Source organism: Leptodactylus fuscus, chromosome 2 (assembly GCF_031893055.1).
Source record: "Leptodactylus fuscus isolate aLepFus1 chromosome 2, aLepFus1.hap2, whole genome shotgun sequence".
Classification (NCBI taxonomy): Eukaryota; Metazoa; Chordata; class Amphibia; order Anura; family Leptodactylidae; genus Leptodactylus; species Leptodactylus fuscus.
This window is the reverse complement of record NC_134266.1, coordinates 160,421,294-160,442,512: the sequence shown is the minus strand read 5'-3', so window position 1 is coordinate 160,442,512 and position 21,219 is coordinate 160,421,294. Positions and strand designations below refer to the sequence as shown.

Here is a 21,219-nt window from a genome sequence, read left to right as displayed (position 1 = left end):
TAACTCCCTAGTGAGCAGGTATGATTCACTTTAATGGCCAGATACTATGAAGTGATACAAACAGACCCAGATAGGCGGCATTGACTAAAATAGTGTCTGGTAGACATCCATTATGGTGTCCGTCATTGTGCTGGACATAAAAGTCCTGCAAGCAAAACTTTTTATTCCGGGATTTTTGCCAGAATCTGTGAAATAGGCTCTTACTGGAACCTCCGACACAGATGTGAACACAGGCCTTATATGCTTATTCTATTGTCATTACAATCTGGCATCTCTGTTTTGGATGAATCTATATGATAATATAATATCTAGTAGGTTATTGACAATAATTGCAAATGAGAGTTCATGACAAGGCTCCATTTTCCAGGTGTCTTTGTGTAAGGTGACATTTGACCAATTCTTTCACTTTTTAATTAGGAAAAATCTATGTAAAATTAGCAACATATCCTAGACAATCAACAACATCCAGTATCTGTACTATTCTCAAATAAGCAAGAAAGCAAATATATGAAAGTATTAGTCAGACGCAGTTTTCTAGCAACGCTGGTTATTCTATGTAAAGATAAGGTTCTGAAGAAACTGCATCTTGTATGAATACCGCACAAAGATTAGATAGGAGCTTCAATATATAACAATAAAGCAGAAGCTGGAAAAGGCTGATATGACAATGTGCAGACACACAGGCAGACAACTGTGATACATTTAGCTGAAGTGATACCAACATCACACTTCTGGCTATATATAACACACAGAAGACTGGAGTGGTGTAATAACTCCCACTAGCAGCCTTCATGTCAGAATATGTTTGAAACTGGAAAAACATGTTATTAACATTGCTTTATCACGTCTACTGCCAGACATCATAGAGACATATTGCAGATCTGATATACTAGATGTATATTCAGAGTAGAAGATCTACATAAAGGCAATGTAGGTTTGTGGAATTAACTAGTTAAAGGAACAGCAATCTCGTACAAAGGGCACTCGTACCAGCTCACAAGGTCTGCCAGCTGCTTTGCCTTTCATTGACTAAGCTGGCTATGCACAGAATAATCACTGGCTGGAAGAACATTCAGCTATTGTATGTAATATGTTAAAAAGAATTCATTATGGAATCCATAGGACTCACCTCTCCTGCGATTGCTCCTCATACATTCGCTCTTTTCCTTCCTTGAAGAGTCTAATTGCTCGCTTTGATTTTTTCATTAGACTGTCAATGTATATCTTAAAATATTCATTTTCGCTGAGCTGCATAAGTTTCTGGTTGTCATCATACTTGCTCAAAATAAGCCTTAAATGCTGATATGTGTCAGGTAAAATATCAAGTATGTAAGGAGGGCTGTTCTTCAGCTGAAGCTTTGGACTTTGGCATAATCTTACCTGGAAAAAAAAAAAAAAATAGACATTTAACACTGGAGCAATATCATTCTCATTGAACATAGGTGTAGAAATGGAAAGGAATTGAATATAATGAAAAAAGGCGATATAATTTGGCTTTGGGATAAATGAGCATATGCTGAGTGGTCACTGAGCTATCAGCTCTGGGATTATACTGTATGTGTCTAGTTACATATACAGGTCTATGAATGTACTGCTGACGCTTTTGTATGCGATCACTGGTGTGATAAGCTTCACAGAGATTATTGGATCCAAAAATGCCTTTGGTCTGAGACAGGTTATTAGCAGAGATGAGCGAATGGTGTTCGATCGAATTGGTATTCGATCGAATATCAGGCTGTTCGAGGTATTCTATTCCAATTGAATACCACATGGCAAAAGCACTAAAAATTTGTATCCCCGTAATGTACAGCATTCGACCAATCAACGCTGGTTCTGCCGGAGTCTAAGAGGGGTCCACAGCAGTCTCCATTGTGGTCCGATCTCAGATGTAGCAGAGTTGACACAGCTCTGCTACATCTCAGGTATATTAGAGTTGACATAGCGCTGCTACATCTCAGGTATAGCAGAGTAGACACAGAGCTGCTACATCTCAGATGTAGCAGAGCTGACACAGCTCTGCTACATCTCAGGTATAGCAGAGCTGAGCGGGAGCTGACTTTTCCCATAGGAATGTATTGACCAGCGTTGATTGGCCAAATGCCATACAATGTAGAGCATTCGGCCAATCAACGCTGGTTCTGCCGGAGGAGGTGGAGTCTAAGATCGGTCCACAGCAGTCTCCATTGTGGTCCGATCTCAGATGTAGCAGAGTTGAGCGCACAGCTCTGCTACACCTGAGATATAGCAAAGAGAGCTGTGTCAACTCCCCTGAAACAAAGCTTTTTTCCCCATAGACTACAGTCCTATGAAAAAGTTTGGGCACCCCTATTAATCTTAATCATTTTTAGTTCTAATTATTTTGGTGTTTGCAGCAGCCATGTCAGTTTGATATATCTAATAACTCATGGACACAGTAATATTTCAGGATTGAAATGAGGTTTATTGTACTTATAGAAAATGTGCAATATGCATTAAACCAAAATTTGACCGGTGCAAAAGTATAGGCACCTCAACAGAAGTGTGACATTAATATTTAGTAGATCCTCCTTTTGCAAAGATAACAGCCTCCAGTCGCTTCCTGTAGCTTTTACTCAGTTCCTGGATCCAGGATGAAGGTATTTTGGACCATTCCTCTTTACAAAACAATTCAAGTTCAGTTAAGTTTGATGGTCGCCGAGCATGGACAGCCTACTCTCAAATGATCTGAAAACAAAGATTGTTCAACATAGTTGTTCAGGGGAAGGATACAAAAAGTTGTCTCAGAGATTTAACCTGTCAGTTTCCACTGTGAGGAACATAGTAAGGAAATGGAAGACCACAGGGACAGTTCTTGTTAAGCCCAGAAGTGGCAGGCCAAGAAAAATATCAGAAAGGCAGAGAAGAAGAATGGTGAGAACAGTCAAGGACAATCCACAGACCACCTCCAAAGAGCTGCAGCATCATCTTGCTGTAGATGGTGTCACTGTGCATCGGTCAACAATACAGCGCACTTTGCACAAGGAGAAGCTGTATGGGAGAGTGATGAGAAAGAAGCCGTTTCTGCAAGCACGCCACAAACAGAGTCGCCTGAGGTATGCAAAAGCACATTTGGACAAGCCAGCTTCATTTTGGAAGAAGGCCCTGTGGACTGTTGAAACAAAGATTGAGTTGTTTGGTCATACAAAAAGGCGTTATGCACGGCGTCCAAAAAAAAACAGAATTCCAAGAAAAACACTTGCTACCCACTGTAAAATTTAGTGGAGGTTCCATCATGCTTTGGGGCTGTGTGGCCAATGCCGGCACCGGGAATCTTGTTAAAGTTGAGGGTCGCATGGATTCCACTCAGTATCAGCAGATTCTTGAGAATAATGTTCAAGAATCAGTAACGAAGTTGAAGTTACGCCGGGGATAGATATTTCAGCAAGACAATGATCCAAAACACCGCTCCAAATCGACTCAGGCATTCATGCAGAGGAACAATTACAATGTTCTGGAATGGCCATCCCAGTCCCCAGACCTGAATATCATTGAACATCTGTGGGATGATTTGAAGCGGGCTGTCCATGCTCGGCGACCATCAAACTTATCTGGACTTCAACTGTTTTGTAAAGAGGAATGGACCAAAACACCTTCATCCAGGAACTGATTAAAAGATATAGGAAGCGACTAGAGGCAAAAGGAGGATCTACGAAATATTAATGTCACTTTTCTGTTGAGGTGTCCATACTTTTGCACCAGTCAAATTTTGGTTTAATGCATATTGCACATTTTCTGTTAGTACAATAAACCTCATTTCAATCCTGAAATATTACTGTGTCCATCAGTTATTAGATATATCAAACTGAAATGGCTGCTGCAAACACCAAAATATTTAGAACTAAAAATGATTAAGATTAATAGGGGTGCCCAAACTTTTTCATAGGACTGTATAATGGGATTCGATATTCGTTCGAATAGTTGAATATTGAGGGGCTATTCGAAACGAATATCGAATATTTCACTGTTCGCTCATCTCTAGTTATTAGTGGTTGCTTAAAGGGGTTGTCCGGGCAAAGCTTTTAAAGTTTAAATCTTCTGGGGCAGTGAAAACTATAAAAAAAAAAAACACAATGTCCCCCTGTCCCCATTGCTCTGGTGTTCTCCCAGGCCTCCTGGTTCATCTGCTCTCCTGAATCTCTTCTGGCCTTGGCCTATCAGCGGCCTCAGGAAAAGGACCTGTGATATTACAGGTAGTGACAACCAGGCCCTTTGCTTCAGCGGCTTCAGCACAACACTGGAAGATGCCGCTGGAGCAGATGTACAGAGGTGCAGGAGGACACCGGAGCAATGGGGACAGGAGAGTATGGTTTCTTTTTTTTTTTCCACTGCCCCCAGTTTATTTAAACCTGAAACGTTGTCCATTTTTGCATGGACAGCCCCTTTAAGAAATGTGAACTGAACAGCCTTCTTATGTGCACTATTACTTCATAAGTAGTATACCAAATCTATTGTTTTTATACCCCCCTTTTTTCTCCCATGTAACAAATCAATTTAACAATAGTGGTTGGAAGGTAGAAAGCACAGATCTACCATTTTTTTTACTAGTACTTAAGGCTGAGTTCACACAAGCGTTCAAACTCAGTTCGGTGCTTCCATTCCGGAATCCGCTTGCAAAATGGGGAGAGAAAAGTCCTGCAAGCAATTTTCGGGTGGAAAATGGGAGAAAACCTAGCAGACCTTATTGTAGTCTATGGCGTCCATGGGTAACCGCTTGTTAAGGGAATTAGCTGTTCCATTTACTGGGTCTCCAAGCAGATCCAAAGAACAAAAAGTCAAACGCTAGTGTGAACCTGGCGTAAGAGACTTCAACCAATTTGTTATAGAAAATTACTGCAGTACACATCTAAAAGGATTTTCAGCAATAAATCCATTGTATTTATACAAAGCCCATTCAAAGGTATGGAGCACATTTTTATGCCACAGAAATCTGTCAAATTCTAACATATGGTAAATCTGCCCATATAATACTTGCTGTTTCGTTTGATTGACAGCTATACCATTAGACTTCTTTATGCATACACAGAACTGCTGTTCAACTGATTCTTTCACAGTTGGAATTTTCTCTCCGGCACCCACTATTCCCAAGCAACCAGCTCAGTTACTTGGATGCCTGATGTGCGATATCAGAAGGGCAGTGTTAGGCAGGGGACGTGATTCAGAGCTGCAATCAGAGGCAGCCAGTGTCAGAGTTCACAATCACACCCTTGTCTGCTCCTACCTGACACTGCCATCCTGACAGTACAGAGATTAAATAGTACATCAGGCACCGCAACTAGCGGCATTGATTGCTTATGAACAGTGCTGGCTAGAGAAAAAATTCCAACTGTGAAAGAATCAGCAGCAGCTATTAAAGAGGACTTTTCATGTCCTCAGGCACATTCAGTTTTATATGTATACTGCTAGAAAGCCGATGTCGGCTTTCTCGTTATGTGTCCCAGGGCAAGAGATATCGGTGCCGTTACCGATATCTCTTCACTGTCAGAAGGGCATTCCTGATAGTTAGCTGGGCTGTGAGGAACGCCCCTCCTGACAGTACTGTCCAGAGCTCTGAACTGTCAGAGTGGGCATTTCTTACAGCCCAGTCATAACGCTGAGAAGTGAGGAACGCCTACCCCCAGTAAAGGGGTTTTAATCCCTACGTATATAGTTAAGGGGGGAAAAATGGCAGAGGGGAGTGAGAACAGACTGGAACAGATGCATAAAGAGATTGTATACTTCATTTTGATTGATTAAAATTGAAGACCATCCTAATGTGATGTGACAAATGTGTAAAATGTCACACCTATTTATCATCCTTCCCACTTACAGATACAAATGACAGAAAAATATTTAAAAAAATAAAATGACGACTTTGTCTGGATGGAAAAAAAATAAATGCTAATAAATATCTCTATCGGTTGTTGTGTCTCTTCAATATGAAGGAAAAACAGACAAGAACAGTTGTCACTAGACAGCAAAATGTTACATAAACTTGGAGAGATCTATCAAAACCATGGCAGTATGAAAAGTGGAGCAGTAGCACAAAGCATCCAGGGATTGCCTCCATGACACAAATCAAAGATACACAATATTAACAGCTTTTGGACATCTTGTTGTCCGCATACGTCCAGGCAGTCCACTCTTAACACTTGCAAGGACATATATACCCAACTTTACAAAAGCTAGGCTTCCTGCAGGGAAAATAGGGATTGTTTATTACCATCCCTGTAATCCTGAGTGCTATTTAGAATGGAAAAATTATATGAATAATAGAAAGAAAAAAATATAGCAATCGAAAATGAGAACGAAATAACAGAAATTGTGGAGATAATTTTTAGTTATCATACATATTCTAGCTTAATATGAAGTGTAAGCTAAATCTTATAAGAGTTACCTAACGTGATTGTACAGTACGCGGAGGGCACACTGCTTACATATACTAGGCTGAATGGAAAATGAACTAAAGATACTTGAAGAATCACCTGCAGGCTAGTTAACACTGAAAACCCTTCAGGAGATTTCCATTAAGCCAAAAGTTCAATCTATATTAAGATATTAAAATATTATGGGTTTCTTTCAATCCTCAGGTCTGATTTTCTTTTACAAAAAAAAACAAAAAACCTTTTAGACATTGACAGCACAAAGGTTATATTTTCTATAGACAAGATGTTGTATATGGCACTGCCAATTTCAGTTTAAAAAGTCAGACACCCGACGGATCCCATAATAGTCAATGTGGTCCACCTGGATCTGTGCGTAACCTCCAAAGGACCCAAGTAATGGAGAAGCAAAGTGAGTGTGACCTGCCTATGGAACTCCCTTTCTGTATTGCCCACGTCCCACCAACTACATAGTAAAGCAATCCCATAATTAAATCAACAATAATGGCAAATATATATATATATATATATATATATATATATATATATATATATATATATATATATATATTATACATAATCGTATATATCTTAATAATATTATAAAGGTGAAAGTATGTGTGTTTGGATGTTTGTGTGTTTGGATGTTTGTTCCTCAATCACGCCTAAAGAGGCAAACAAATTTACCTGAAATTTAACACATACATACCTTGGGTCCCAGATTGAACGATAGGCTACTTCGTATCCCCGTACTCCACCGGAATTCATGTCCGCCGACGGTGATTCTCAATTCAGCGTTCGCTCAAGGACCTGAGAGATGTCATCCCAGACACTTCAGCTGCAGGACATGAGATGACGTCATCCCAGGCCCTTCATCCGCTCACCCCATTGGCTGGCGCTGCTCTGTGTGGGCGGAGCTATCGGGCGCACAGCAAACAAATCAACATGGCGTCGCTGTGCGCGCCGTAACAGCTGTGCACCAGGGAGACATGCAGGGCTCGCCGCCAGATCACCCTATGCTGCCGCGGACAGGGACAGGCTCGCCTGCGCCGATGTCAAGAAAGCCTGCTGTCCCGCACCGCCTGCGGCCTACAGAGTCTACAGGTCAGTCGGGTATCTAGCGCTCAGCCACACTATGTCTGCGTTCACACACCATCATTCCACACCAGGGCACTACATGTCATGCCAGTGGAGTTAGGCTATTTTAGGGAGGGGGGCCTGTTAAACAGGGGGGGAGGGGGTTGGGGGTACAAGGAGTGCCTCACAGGTGTGGGGTCATAGGAGGGGGGGACTGCATGAAAAAGGGGGGGCAAGGTTAATCTGGGGTGCCACAGAACAGGGGGGGGTTGGGGGTACAAGGAGTGCCTCACAGGTGCGGGGCCATGGGGGGGGGACTGCATAAAAAAGGGGGGGAAGGTTAATCTGGGGTGCCGCAGAACAGGGGGGGGGGGGTGTTGGGGGTACAAGGGGTGCCCCACAGGTGCGGGGTCATTGGAGGGGGGGACTGCATGAAAAAGGGGGGGCAAGGTTAATCTGAGGTGCCGCGGAAGAGAGAGGGGGGTCGGAGGAAAGGGGGGGCCTGGAAAAACAAAGGGAGGAGGGGGGTTACAAAAGGGACACCATGGGGGAGCCACAGCCTGCGCTGAAGGTGGGTCGCGCAAACCAGGAACCCTGCTGCGGAGGAAGTCGCGGGTACTAGGGGGGGAAGAGGGCACGTTCCTGGGGGGCAAAGTGGCACGGGGTAGGTGGAAGGAGTAACCACAAGGGGAAGCGGGTATAGAGAAAGGGGGGGTGGCGGCTGCCAGGAAGGAGAGGAGGTAAACACTTCCAGCGGGCCGCACGGGGTCGGTAACACGGGGACAGGCGGCATGAGGAAGGGGGAAAAAGGGGGCCCAGAGTAGGCAACACGGAAGAAGGGGGCATGGTGTTAGGGGGGGAAGGGGGCCTGTTCCTGGGGAACAAAGGGGCACGGGGTAGCTGGAAGAAGTAACCCAAAGGGGAAGCGGGTAGGGAGAAAGGGGGGTTGCAGGCGCCAGGAAGGAGAGAAGGTAAACAGTTCCAGCGGGCCGCAAGGTTGGCCCCGAGGGTCCATGGTCTCTCAGGTGTAGGAAGCGCCCGCTGCGGACACAAGACAAAGGAACAAGCCTGCGCTCCGCTCCAGGTGCGTCCCGCAGGGGGTCAGGGTTCCGCGGACGAAGTCGCGGGTAAAAGCTAGTATATATATATATATATGAAGAGCTCAACGGAAAAATGGCCTAAGTCCAAAAATCAATATTGTGAGAAAAACGAAATTTAAAGTTTTAGCCTAAAGCAAACGGGCATTATTGTGGAATATATCTATCCAATGTAATCAGCTAATGAACACCGTTAATCCTAATCATAAATTGTATTATTTATTTAAAAAATTGCAGCTTCATGTATAAATATTATTTATTTAATATTATTAATTAATTACTACTATTATTAAACGATGAAGAATAATAATTGCCTGCCTCCCTTTTCGGCGCTAAATATGAAAAAATGACCAACGAGAGTGAAGTAAGTTTGTATTGGACTTAGGCCATTATTCCATTGAGTGTAAATTCTTCTGCATTGAAATATATGGACTTAGGTCATTAATCCTAGGTACCTTGTAAACCCAATGCATAGAACGAGGTACAAAGAAGCTTTCTAGGTAATAATTTGAAATATGACAAAATGTGGACTTAGGCCATTTTTCCGTTGAGCTCTTCATAGATATATATATATATATATATATATATATATATATATATATATATATATATATACACACGATTTCCAAAAAAGTAAAAAGGGTTTACTGGGCCTTAAAGAAAAACAGCAGACGCCCATAAACACTGGGATGAAGGAAAAAAAAAAACACAAAAGACAAAAAAAGAATCAAATGACAATTGAACAGTTTCATTGAAATCTATGGGTGTTTAGAAGGGTCTTTTTTCAGTTTTTCTGTACTTTTGATGAAACAGAAGTTCCAACTGTTCCAATTCCAATAAAATTGTACAACACAGATGTGAACCCAACCTAAGATGACCTTCACATGACTCACAATGTAAGTGGACATAATATAAAACATTACTATTATGGCTGCATGTGAACACTTGCATAAAATAGATACATTTTAGATGTATAAGATCCCATGTCAAAAAAAAGGCATGACGTAATATGCAACAATGTGTGCCCAAAAGCTGCCCAGAGATTATGTTGTAAAACAGTGAAACCAAAGTAAACCAACCAACAGCTGGTATAAACGTAAGCTATCCATATACATTAAGCTTTTGTCAGCTAAAATGGCCAATTTTTGCCAACAATCAACCATAAATATACTGCAATTGTCCAACTTTAGTCCTTCTTGGATGTTTTCAGCCCCAATGGTTGCCTGAAAATAACAGTGTCTAAAATGATCAACGAAAAGTGCTGGATATTCACTAAACTGCTCCCCCTGATCAAGCAGATTAGTTATTTCTAATGTTGACACCGGGCATCATGGCTGTCCAAAATCTAATATGCATGGCCAGCTTTATATTTGCACCAGATCTATCATCCAGAATCACTGAGCTGTTTCATAAACCTGCCACATGTCTAAGAGCAATGTTGATCTAATGAACAAAAATATGAAAAATCTCATCCGAGCATGCCAGTCACAAAGCACCAAAAAACATCCACCTGCCTTTCATGGTGGACACAGCTTTGGTAGGATACAATTTAATGGAGGATTGAATATAGCTACAAAATCCAACCACTTCTATGTGTCTAGCAAGCTAGCACATGTCCCAATGTTATTTCTACATCCTGGGCCCAAAGAATATGTGATAGTAAACTATGTCATAGTCATCCTCTGCTCTTCACACCTAGAAATGCATTGGACTAACAGGGAATCCCCATCACAATAGAAAAACACGCTGCTTATAAAAATAGAAACTTTACACCCTGGTATTTTCTGTATCAGTCACAATTCTAAAGTCCATCAATGCTTCAATGTTTATATAAGCTGGAGGTAAAACAAGTCTTGAGTATTTAATGTGGCGTGTCGCAATATTTAGGATTTACTAAACTAAGTGAGTCAGAATTCTGGTTAACAAGGATTGTGCCATAACTAGAATTCCTCCAAAACCACCAATATGCTACTGTAGTACCAAGGGCATGGAACAGCTCATTTGTATACAGATTAAAAGTCATTTTCTCAGCGGCAAGACTGCACTTTGACACTAGGCTAGTGCCCGCCTCTACAACAAAATAGAAGTGGTTTCCCAGAGATTTTGTTGGTAATAAAGCGCCCTTTAACTAGTACCAAAAACTAGCGTATATGGTTTGCACATTTATTTAGGGCCCCTTCACACGGCGTAAGCGCTCAGTTCATTCCGAGCCGTACAACGTGAGCGCTTCTAAACACTTCCCATTCACTTCAATGGGAGCGCTCATAAAGCCGGCTTTACGCGCGCTCCCATTGAAGTGAATGGGAAGTGTTTAGAAGCGCTTGCGTGTACAGCTCGGAATGAGCCGAGTGCTTACGCCGTGTGAAGGGGCCCTTAGTGTTTCAGATAGCTTTTTATTGCCTTATTCGCAAGGGAGTGTAGCTCAGGAGGAAAAGGTAAAACTCATTGAATGGGATGTGGTTTAACATGCACCAAAATATAAGCACAAAATTCTAGCACAAAGTAAGCAAACTAATAAGTGGCATACATTTGGACTAGACAGGCTAAGCATAGATGAAATGTAGTGTCCAATATTAGTCACTGTGATAAATCTGGTGCATTTTACACTGTTTATTCTGGGCCTGCACATTCAGTAAATCTGCCCCATTATATGATTTATAATTATGTCATTCATAGCCTAAGAGAACCAGAACTGGAAATAAGATCACATATTATTCAGTGAAGAAGTTACTGCCAACTGCCACTTAGGGAATGATTGCAATTAAATGAAGATCACTTCATCAAGTAAGATACGAGGAGGAATCTTCTGCCTCGCACTTCTCGCCATTTCATCAGGTTAGATATAGAAAGCATTCAATGAATGTGCGGTTACAAAAAACACATCCATATACATAATATAGTCATCGGCTATACAAATATGTCACCCAATCTCCCCATACACAGGCAGTCTGTGCACTGAAGAGGAAAAGAAGAAATGTTCTCATACTCTTCTGGCATGGCTTGTCTTCCTGAGAGATAAAAGATCAGACATATTGTTATTTCTTACAAAATTCACGGAGACCCCCATGAACATTAGATGGTTAGCTAATCCCATCAAAATCAACCGCTTCGGCTTACAATCATCTAATGGTCACCCACGGTTTGGCTGCTGGGAGTGCTGAGACCAATGATGGTTGGTGATGAACCAGTGACGTATGTGAGTGACATCACCAGTCCGTTTCTAGCGACCACTGATCGGTTTCAGTGGTCATGTGAGTGTCAGCGCGTGAAAGGGGAGTGTGCTTTTTAAATATTTTACACCACATCATTGACAAGGGATTATATACATATGTTTATATTGTATACTTTATTGTAATCTTTTGTGTTTTCTCTCCTGAAATGCGTGGAGTTTCTCCATAGATGGGATTAATTTCTCCATCATGAAATGGGCTCTTCTGGACGAGACAGATAGAATGTGCATGTTGACTGGCTGTGGTTCAGCTTGTCTGCTCAGAAGCTTAATTTGCTCACACTGTACATGTTCTGACAAACAGCAAAATGTTGACTCAAGACAGATCAAAAGCCCTGGAGCCCCCATGAGAATTGAGCTGCTACAAGCGCAGGAGAGCCCCTATCCACACGGCTCATGTAATCATTTAACTGTAAACTGTACAACAAACCGGACAAATATTAAAGGCGCGTTTATCTGGGCTAAGCAGATGTAGGCACTGCCTGATTGCTAAAACAAGCAGCAAGAAAAAAAATGATAGATAAATATCGAATACATCAAGCAATATTTCACATTTTTATTATCAGCCATTGCGTGTAACTTTGCTATAATAAGACTTTCCATTATAATCAGGTGCACAAGAAATGTTGTAGCAGAAAACAACACAAAAAATGCTCTAAGAAACCATGTCTGAAAGGAACGCCGCTGTCATCTATAGGCTCTCCTGGTCCGCAGTTCAGCCCCATGCAAGTGAATGGGGATAAACTGCACTCAATTGGCATTTGTGATGCAGTTTATTTAGAGAGATGAAATAAAAAAGGACCAATTGTCCAATACTGATCTACCCAGAGGGTAGGACAGGCAGTATGGGTAACTTTCTGCTGGTGGGCAGGAGGGAGGAGTCACCAAATCCTGGGTAATCTCCTGTTCTCGGTACACTCCAAAGACATACTCATAGGGCATTTATACTGTGAGCCCTATGGGGAGGCATTTTTTAGGAGGAGGAATTTGAGTCAGCTTCCTGACCAAATAACTCAGTGTGAACGCAGCCTTAGGGTAAGTACACATGGAGGAATTTGCTGTGTATCTGAGGGCAGATTCCACCCCAAAGGGGGCATTCACATGGTGCAATTTGGCCCAGTAAAAACTGCATGTGGACTTGAAGTGGTTTCTTAATAATGATTAACAGTGTGAATGCACTTTATTAGTAGAGGCAAGATGAACTGTGACTGCAAATCTCAACAGTGATTATAATTTGCATAGGAGTAAAATAGCAGACAATAACATTAGATCTTCATTAGTGTTGCCCACCTATACAATGGGGCAGATTTCTTAAAACGATCTTAGTTGCTCATAGCAACAAATCACATGGCAACTTTAATTTCGTATTCTGTTAATGAAAAATGAAAACTGCATTGTGATTGGTTGCTATAGGCAAGATAGTGTTACTTCAAATGGTTTAATAAATTTGTCTCATGTCACTTGGCATTCACTTGACATCAGTGGCAGCCAGAGGCAGAGCTCAGAATCATACCCTTTGCCTGCTCCTGCCCTTCTGACTGTACTGAGTCTAGCATATCAGTCACTAAAGTAACAGCATTGATTGCTAATTAATGGTGGGGGCTAGAGAAAAATTTCCACCTTCGCCAGAATCAGTGGAGCAGATGTTACTAACACATTTTAAAAATGGGAGTTGGTGGAGGTGGTGAAAGGTTCCCTTTAATGGGAAAAGCACTTAGGCTGAGTTCACACAGAGTTTTTTGGTCAGGATTTTGAGGCCATATCCGCCTCAAAATCCTGAACAAAAGGACGGCTCCCATTGAAATCAATGGGAGCCGGTCAGTTCTTTTTTCCCCGAAGATGTTTGTTCCAGCTCCCGGAAAAAAGAAGCGACATGCTCATTCTTTCAGGCAGATTCATCTCACGACATCCGCCTGAAGACACTCCTTCCTCCCCACTAGGCCCATTCATTTGGGCCTAATCCGAAACAGAGCGACACAACTGGATGCCGGTGGCATCCAGTCACAGCTACCATATTTTGGACAGGAACCTGAGGCCTGAGTATGAACTTACCCTTAAGGATAAGGCACCCCACTGTGGAACACAGCTAAAAAAAACACTGCAGGAAAAAAAGGCAGCAGAAAACGTTTTCTTACGCAGCATTTTTCATTGTGTCTTTTGCTGTGTTTTGCTTCCCTTATTATATCTATAAGGAAAACATGAGCGTTTGACTTGCTGAAAATTGTGAGCCTTTTTATAAACACAGCTTTTCCGCAGCGTTTTTTGTTCTCACAATGTATGGATGGGATTAGCCAGAATCTCATTCACTATGCTGGCACTATACTACTGGTGCCTCAGCAGGAAAACCGCTGCGGTAAAGCGGTTTTTTAAGCCAAAGCCAAAAGTGGCTCAGAATCCACACTGAAATTCCATACCAAAGTACAATAGAATGTTAGTGAATGTGGTTTTAACAAATCCAATTTACTCGAAGTGTATTCCACAGTGAACGTCCGGTGTAGTTTTTAGCATGAAATAAAATACAAGTGAAATCTGCAGCTTCTAACTCACCAAAATCCATATGTAAATCAGGATCAGTTTTACAATATAATTCTTATGTTGTGTGTGAACTTTAATTTACCTAAAAATTGTGAGGAAGCACACACTGGCCCAGATTCAGTATTGTGAGGGTCTATTCACACGGCGTAAACGCGCGCTCATTTTGGCAAAATACATGTGTAAAGAATACATGTGTAAAAATAAGGCTCCCATTGACTTCAATGATATTTTTTTTACACATGGAAAAAAAAAGAAGAAAAAAAAAACACGTCAAAAAACATTCCACGTTTTTTACACGTGAATGGACCCTGATAATGATTACATGCTGGTGAATCTTTGGTGCGATGTGGCACATCTAGATTTGGCTAAAATCTTTTGAAATGCTAGACATCTCAGTGTGGACTCTCAGACAGAAGGGGCATGACTTAAATGCGATATAATAATCCTAAATTGTGTCGAAAAATTCTGGCTCAAAGTAAGCCAGGTAAGGCCTCACGCAGCATCCCTCAGCAACACATCGTGGTTCTTCCCGCAGCACTTTGCCAGTTTTGGAAATTGCAGCGTGTCCACTGCACAAATTTTTCTGTGAAGTGCGGATGGATGGGATTCGCTAAAATCCCATGCACTCTACTGTGACTGTAAAAACGCTGTCGAATAAGTTCCTGTATTATATCTGGTGTATTTTCAGACTGCCTGTCTCTAACTATTTTTAAATCTAGGCCACTGCGGCTTTTGTACATTTTACTGAATCACAAGCTAATAAATTCCATTCTGGAAGAACAGCAGAAAAAAAAGCAAAACATTTTGTTGATTATAACTCACAGGTTACACTCGACAAAATGACTAAATATGTATAGTGTATAGTAAAATTGACTTTTTTGCTGTTTAGCAACAGAAATTTCCTTACCATTTTCTTGTTTTTCTGTACGCCCTGTTCTATGTAAATGTAAACAGGATGTGCCATAACAAAAGGTCAGGAGAAAGAAAAAAATAATAAGGACTGTTGTTGCTTATGATTCCGAGCTCAACACGTGTGTTCACCAGTCTGCTAAAATTACTCACAGATGCTCAATGGCGTTTCTAATAACGGCTTAACATGCTGTTAACCCTTTCAGGCAAGCACATATTTCTACACTAGGATTGGGGCTCTTACAGATTTCACTAATCCTTTCATAATTGAGCCTCATGGTTTTACATCTTAAATTCAGAATACAAGGTCCCTAAACCATGTGATGATCAAAGGGTTTTCATAAGCAGGTTATATGCTCGCCAAACTACCAAACTGTTTCTTATTGTTGATGAATTATGTATGCATGCATAAAGTGCATAAATATATGTATATCTATATATATCCACATATATATATATATATATATATATATATATATATATATATATATATGTAATTGGGGCAGATTTATCAAACATTTGTGATGGTTTTCAAAAAAAGAAAAAAAAGTAGGCGTGTGTCAAGGTGGGGCATAGCATGTTTACTATAAATTTATGCCAGAAACTAGGACAAACTATAGATCAAATTTACACCAGCTACTGACTAATGTAACTTTGAGATTCTGGTGCACAGAAGACAAGAGAGGCACTTAACTGCTTAAGGCTGAGCTCACACGGGTATTTTGGTCGGGATTTTGAGGCCGAATCCGCCTCAAAATCCTGACCAAAAAGACAGCTCCCATTGTAATCAATGGGAGCCGGTCAGTACTTTTTTCCGGGAGCCATTTGTTCCAGTTACTGGAAACAAGAAGCAACATTTGCGACATTCACAAATCCGCCTGAAGACGCTCCCTCCTCCCGACTAGGCTCATTTATTTGGACCTAATCCGGCGCAGAGTGAAAAAAAACACAACTCAAACAGCAATTGGTCACATCTTGTCAGGTCTCCTGGTATTTCTGCTTCTAGTTAATGGACAACATAGAATTATAGTGCAAATACCTTGACTCTATGGGATGACTTCCTTCCCCCACCACCGTGGGTTATATAATGGGTTAGAGAGGGTTATCCTGGTTCTTACACGAGATTTTCATAACAAGAGTCAAGGGTCCACAAAATATTTGTTATACACATATCCATAGATGAGGTACTTAGATATACTTCTTTGGCTGGTAAGGAGGTGCAGGTGTACACTTGGCAGTCGGCTATTTCTCCTGTCAGAGCATGTGACTTGTTTGTGACAGGTGTGGGAAGAGTAGAGCCAAAAGTGAACTACATACATACATAGCAATAGCATAGGTGCAGGACTAAGGGTTGCCCTGTGAATAGGCACATTATATTCACATGCTGTATTGTTTTATTGTGCACTGTATCTGTTGCATTGACCTGTGCATTATGTTGTATTAGGTGAGCTTAGCATATGTGTGTGATGTTGCCTTAACCCTTTGACGCTCTGTGCTGTACTATTATGTCACGCTGAGCCTATAATTAATGCTCAGTGCCGTAACAGTATGGAGTTATAGTAGCATGAGCATTACTGCTACTCAGACATTTTGAAATCATGGGGTCCAAGGGTTTGCTATGGCAGCCAGGAAGGTGTTGACAACCTTGGCCTACCCTACTATACATATGGATTCTATAATGTATTGCAATACAGAAGTATTCATAAACATAATGACACTGGGCAAAGTTTCCATGTCCTTTTTAACCCTTTAAGGACTCAGGGTGGTTTGTGTGTTAATGCTTGATGACTTTTTTTTTTTTTTTTTTTTTTTTCATATTTTCCCTACCAGTCTTAAATCCCAATACATAGAATTGCAGAACATCACACATTAGTTCCTATGGGAACTATGCAAAGGCAGTCAGGAGCTGTGGCCCGGCCTCCTGGGTGGCATGGCAACCCCTCAGAACCCGTAATCTTATCACTGGGGGTCCAAGGGTTGACAGGGAAGGGGCAATCTTGCCCTTTCCTGGAAACCGTGATCGCTATGGGTATCTTCCGACTTTGGCAGCTGTCCCCGGCCCTCTGCCGAGTGCTGCAAGTAATGTCGCAGGCACAGCTTCTGTGCCTGTGGCATTACAGCACAGTACTATTATGGCACTGAGCGTTAAAGGGGTTGTCAGGGATAACCGGAAATCCCTACACTAATCTAAACACTCGCCTACTTTCTAAATAATATAATTAATAAAAAATGTATATTTACCCATATCCCTGGTGCTGTCTTGTGTCCACCCAAGGGATATTTGCTTATTATCCAGTGATGATCTGTTTCCTCATTTCTGGAAACGGATTGTCACTACTACTCACCCCCCCCCCCCTTCCCATCCACCGCATTATACTTATCTTCCTTGCATCTACTTGCAGGACAGCTCTTCCTTCTTTATTGATTCTACAGACGCGCTCTTCTGCAAATTTCTTCTGCAAGTGGCTCTACGCACTGCTGCCGATAATCCGCTTCTACTGTGTAGCTCACACGCATGCGCAGTAGAAGTGGATCATTGCTGCAGAGAACAGATCAGAGCTCTGGGGTCAGGGGTTGGGCTAAGTAGGTAGGGAAGGGATAGCTAGAGAGACAGGGAGGGGGTGTATGGGAGGTAGAGAGAGAGGGGAAGGAAGGGGGAGTAAGATGAGAGGGAGCTAATGTTACATAGTAGAAAGCTGAACCATATAAACAAATGCAGGAGAAACCAGGAGCCCCCAGAAATACCTCAAAACATGGCTAAAGGTATATAGGTGCATTTACACTCACCAGCCACTTTATTAGGTACACCATGCTAGTAACGGGTTGGACCCCCTTTTGCCTTCAGAACTGCCTCAATTCTTCGTGGCATAGATTCAACAAGGTGCTGGAAGCATTCCTCAGAGATTTTGGTCCATATTGACATGATGGCATCACACAGTTGCCGCAGATTTGTCGGCTGCACATCCATGATGCAAATCTTCCGTTCCACCACATCCCAAAGATGCTCTATTGGATTGAGATCTGGTGACTGTGGAGGCCATTGGAGTACAGTGAACTCATTGTCATGTTCAAGAAACCAGTCTGAGATGATTCCAGCTTTATGACATGGCGCATTATCCTGCTGAAAGTAGCCATCAGATGTTGGGTACATTGTGGTCATAAAGGGATGGACATGGTCAGCAACAATACTCAGGTAGGCTTTGGCGTTGCAACGATGCTCAATTGGTACCAAGGGGCCCAAAGAGTGCCAAGAAAATATTCCCCACACCATGACACCACCACCAGCCTGAACCGTTGATACAAGGCAGGATGGATCCATGCTTTCATGTTGTTGACGCCAAATTCTGACCCTACCATCCGAATGTCGCAGCAGAAATCGAGACTCATCAGACCAGGCAACGTTTTTCCAATCTTCAATTGTCCAATTTCGATGAGCTTGTGCAAATTGTAGCCTCAGTTTCCTGTTCTTAGCTGAAAGGAGTGGCACCCGGTGTGGTCTTCTGCTGCTGTAGCCCATCTGCCTCAAAGTTCGACGTGCTGTGCGTTCAGAGATGCTCTTCTGGCTACCTTGGTTGTAACGGGTGGCTATTTGAGTCACTGTTGCCTTTCTATCAGCTCGAACCAGTCTGGCCATTCTCCTCTGACCTCTGGCATCAACAACGCATTTCCGCCCACAGAACTGCCGCTCACTGGATGTTTTTTCTTTTTCGGACCATTCTCTGTAAACCCTAGAGATGGTTGTGCTTGAAAATCCCAGTAGATCAGCAGTTTCTGAAATACTCAGACCAGCCCTTCTGGCACCAACAACCATGCCACGTTCAAAGGCCCTCAAATCACCTTTCTTCCCCATACTGATGCTCGGTTTGAACTGCAGGAGATTGTCTTGACCATGTCTACATGCCTAAATGCACTGAGTTGCCGCCATGTGATTGGCTGATTAGAAATTAAGTGTCAACGAGCAGTTGGACAGGTGTACCTAATAAAGTGGCCGGTGAGTGTATTAAGCCATTAAAAACTTCTTTTTTTTTAAAAAACATGTTTTGCCTGGAAAACCTCTTTAAGCATACACTGAATTAGCATATGGAAAAATTTCTATATATGCAGGGAAAGAAAAAAAAAATTAAGATAAGGTTTGAGGAATTTATATGTACTATATACATATAAAAACGCAGGTCCATTGAGTAGAATGGAGTTGGTCATGTGACTGAGAGTTGGAGCATCACCAAGGGAGGCAGAGAAAAAGAATTCCAGCCTCACTAGTTATTTCCTGCTTATATATTAGTAATAAAACATATACAGAGCAGGGACTATTCCTCCGATAAACCCTGTAATGTCAGTCACAATACTGTGAATAGCACAGGGACCAGGAGTGTAACTTCTGAGTTACCAGTGATAGCCGCTACCACAGGGCCTTGAACTTTAGGGGGCCCGGTGGGCTCCTGAAGTGATTGTTTGTTTTTTTTTGTTTGTTTTTATAGGCAGTTACCTGCTGGAGTAAGTTCAGTAGGTAACGGGTCCTATTTACTTACAGATCCTCGCTCTGGCTCACGGCTGCCTGCACTTTCCCTTCTGCGGAGGTGGCTGTGAGCAGGAGCCAGGATCGGTAAGTAAGGCCACGGGCCTGCAAACCCCATAAGCACTGCTGTAGTTATACTCTGGGGTCTGAAAAGAGTATAACGATTGGAGGGCTAGGATAGGAGAAGAAACATAAAAACTTACCTTTCTTGTGTTCCGGCAGGCTTCAGATGTGTTTGATGATGTCAAAGACATCACATGACCCAGGCCAGCGTCATTATACATCGTGACGCCGGCCTGGACCAGATGACGTCTGTTCCATCATTGAAGACATCTGCAGGGAGTGAGAGGTAAGTAACAGTGTGTATGTTTGTATCCTCCCCTGGATCTCCAATCATTATGCTCAATGTTCAGGAATGAAGTTTGTGTGGGGGAAGGGGGGGAGGGTCAGAGGGCTAGGGAAGAACCTTGTCAAATGTTCACCTTGGGGCCCCACCATTCCTAGTTCCGCCACTGACAGGAACTCTGCTTAGTATTACAGCTTAGCCGCATTCACATGAAAGGGACTAAGCTACTGACGTACAATGTGACGTGACCGATAAACATGACATCATTGGTACAGGTAAAAGACCACTCCACAGCACTCAGGAGTATCATGACCTCGACAAACAGCTGATTGGCAGGTGTCAGTCTCCCAACATCACATTGATGGCCTATGCTAAGGATAGGACATCACTATATAAATTAAGACAATCAAAAACAGAAACAAAAAACACGCAGGCGTTCCTCTACTTGTCCAGAAGCAGCAGAGGGGAAAATTTATGTCAGCAATAAACTGAACAGACTGGACCTACAGAAGCACATACAGATTTCTTTATATTCAGAACAATATCAGTCAAAATTATAGCCCTATGCAGGTCTTTTCCAACATAGTATGCACTCAGATGTGGACGAAACCTTCCCGCACATGACGACCAATTATTATTATGATTAGGTACGGACAGATCTTTAGGGTGTGCCTCCGCATAGACATGGAAGCCAAAACCAAGTGTGATCAAAAAAGGAGAGAATTCATCAGAGGCATATTTATAGTGGGTGCAGGGGCTGAGATGTGAAACTCTGCGAGGGTTGAAGGGGCTTTCCAGCCTTGGAAAAATACAGTTCTTAACATGCTCCTATTTAGCATAACAAAAGGTATTCCCCCTCTACAATCCAATCCACAGGTTGCCTCTGTCTCCACTAAATGGGTCCTGGTTAGAGATGAGCGAACACTAAAATGTTCGAGGTTCGAAATTCGATTCGAACAGCCGCTCAATGTTCGTGTGTTCGAACGGGTTTCGAACCCCATTATAGTCTATGGGGAACAGATACTCGTTAAGGGGGAAACCCAAATCCGTGTCTGGAGGGTCACCAAGTCCACTATGACACCCCAGGAAATGATGCCAACACCTCTGGAATGACACTGGGACAGCAGGGGAAG

At 42.3% G+C, this 21,219-nt stretch overlaps 1 protein-coding gene across 2 annotated transcripts in view; it reads right to left on the bottom strand.

The window, feature by feature from the left end:
• CBLB (Cbl proto-oncogene B) overlaps positions 1–21,219 on the bottom strand; it is a 155,444-nt gene that overhangs the window by 106,253 nt on the left and 27,972 nt on the right. For both annotated transcript variants that reach the window (XM_075264962.1, XM_075264963.1), the window contains exon 3: positions 1,130–1,380. In XM_075264962.1, the coding sequence (XP_075121063.1) occupies positions 1,130–1,380 (251 nt within the window). The remainder of the gene's footprint in view (positions 1–1,129; positions 1,381–21,219) is intronic.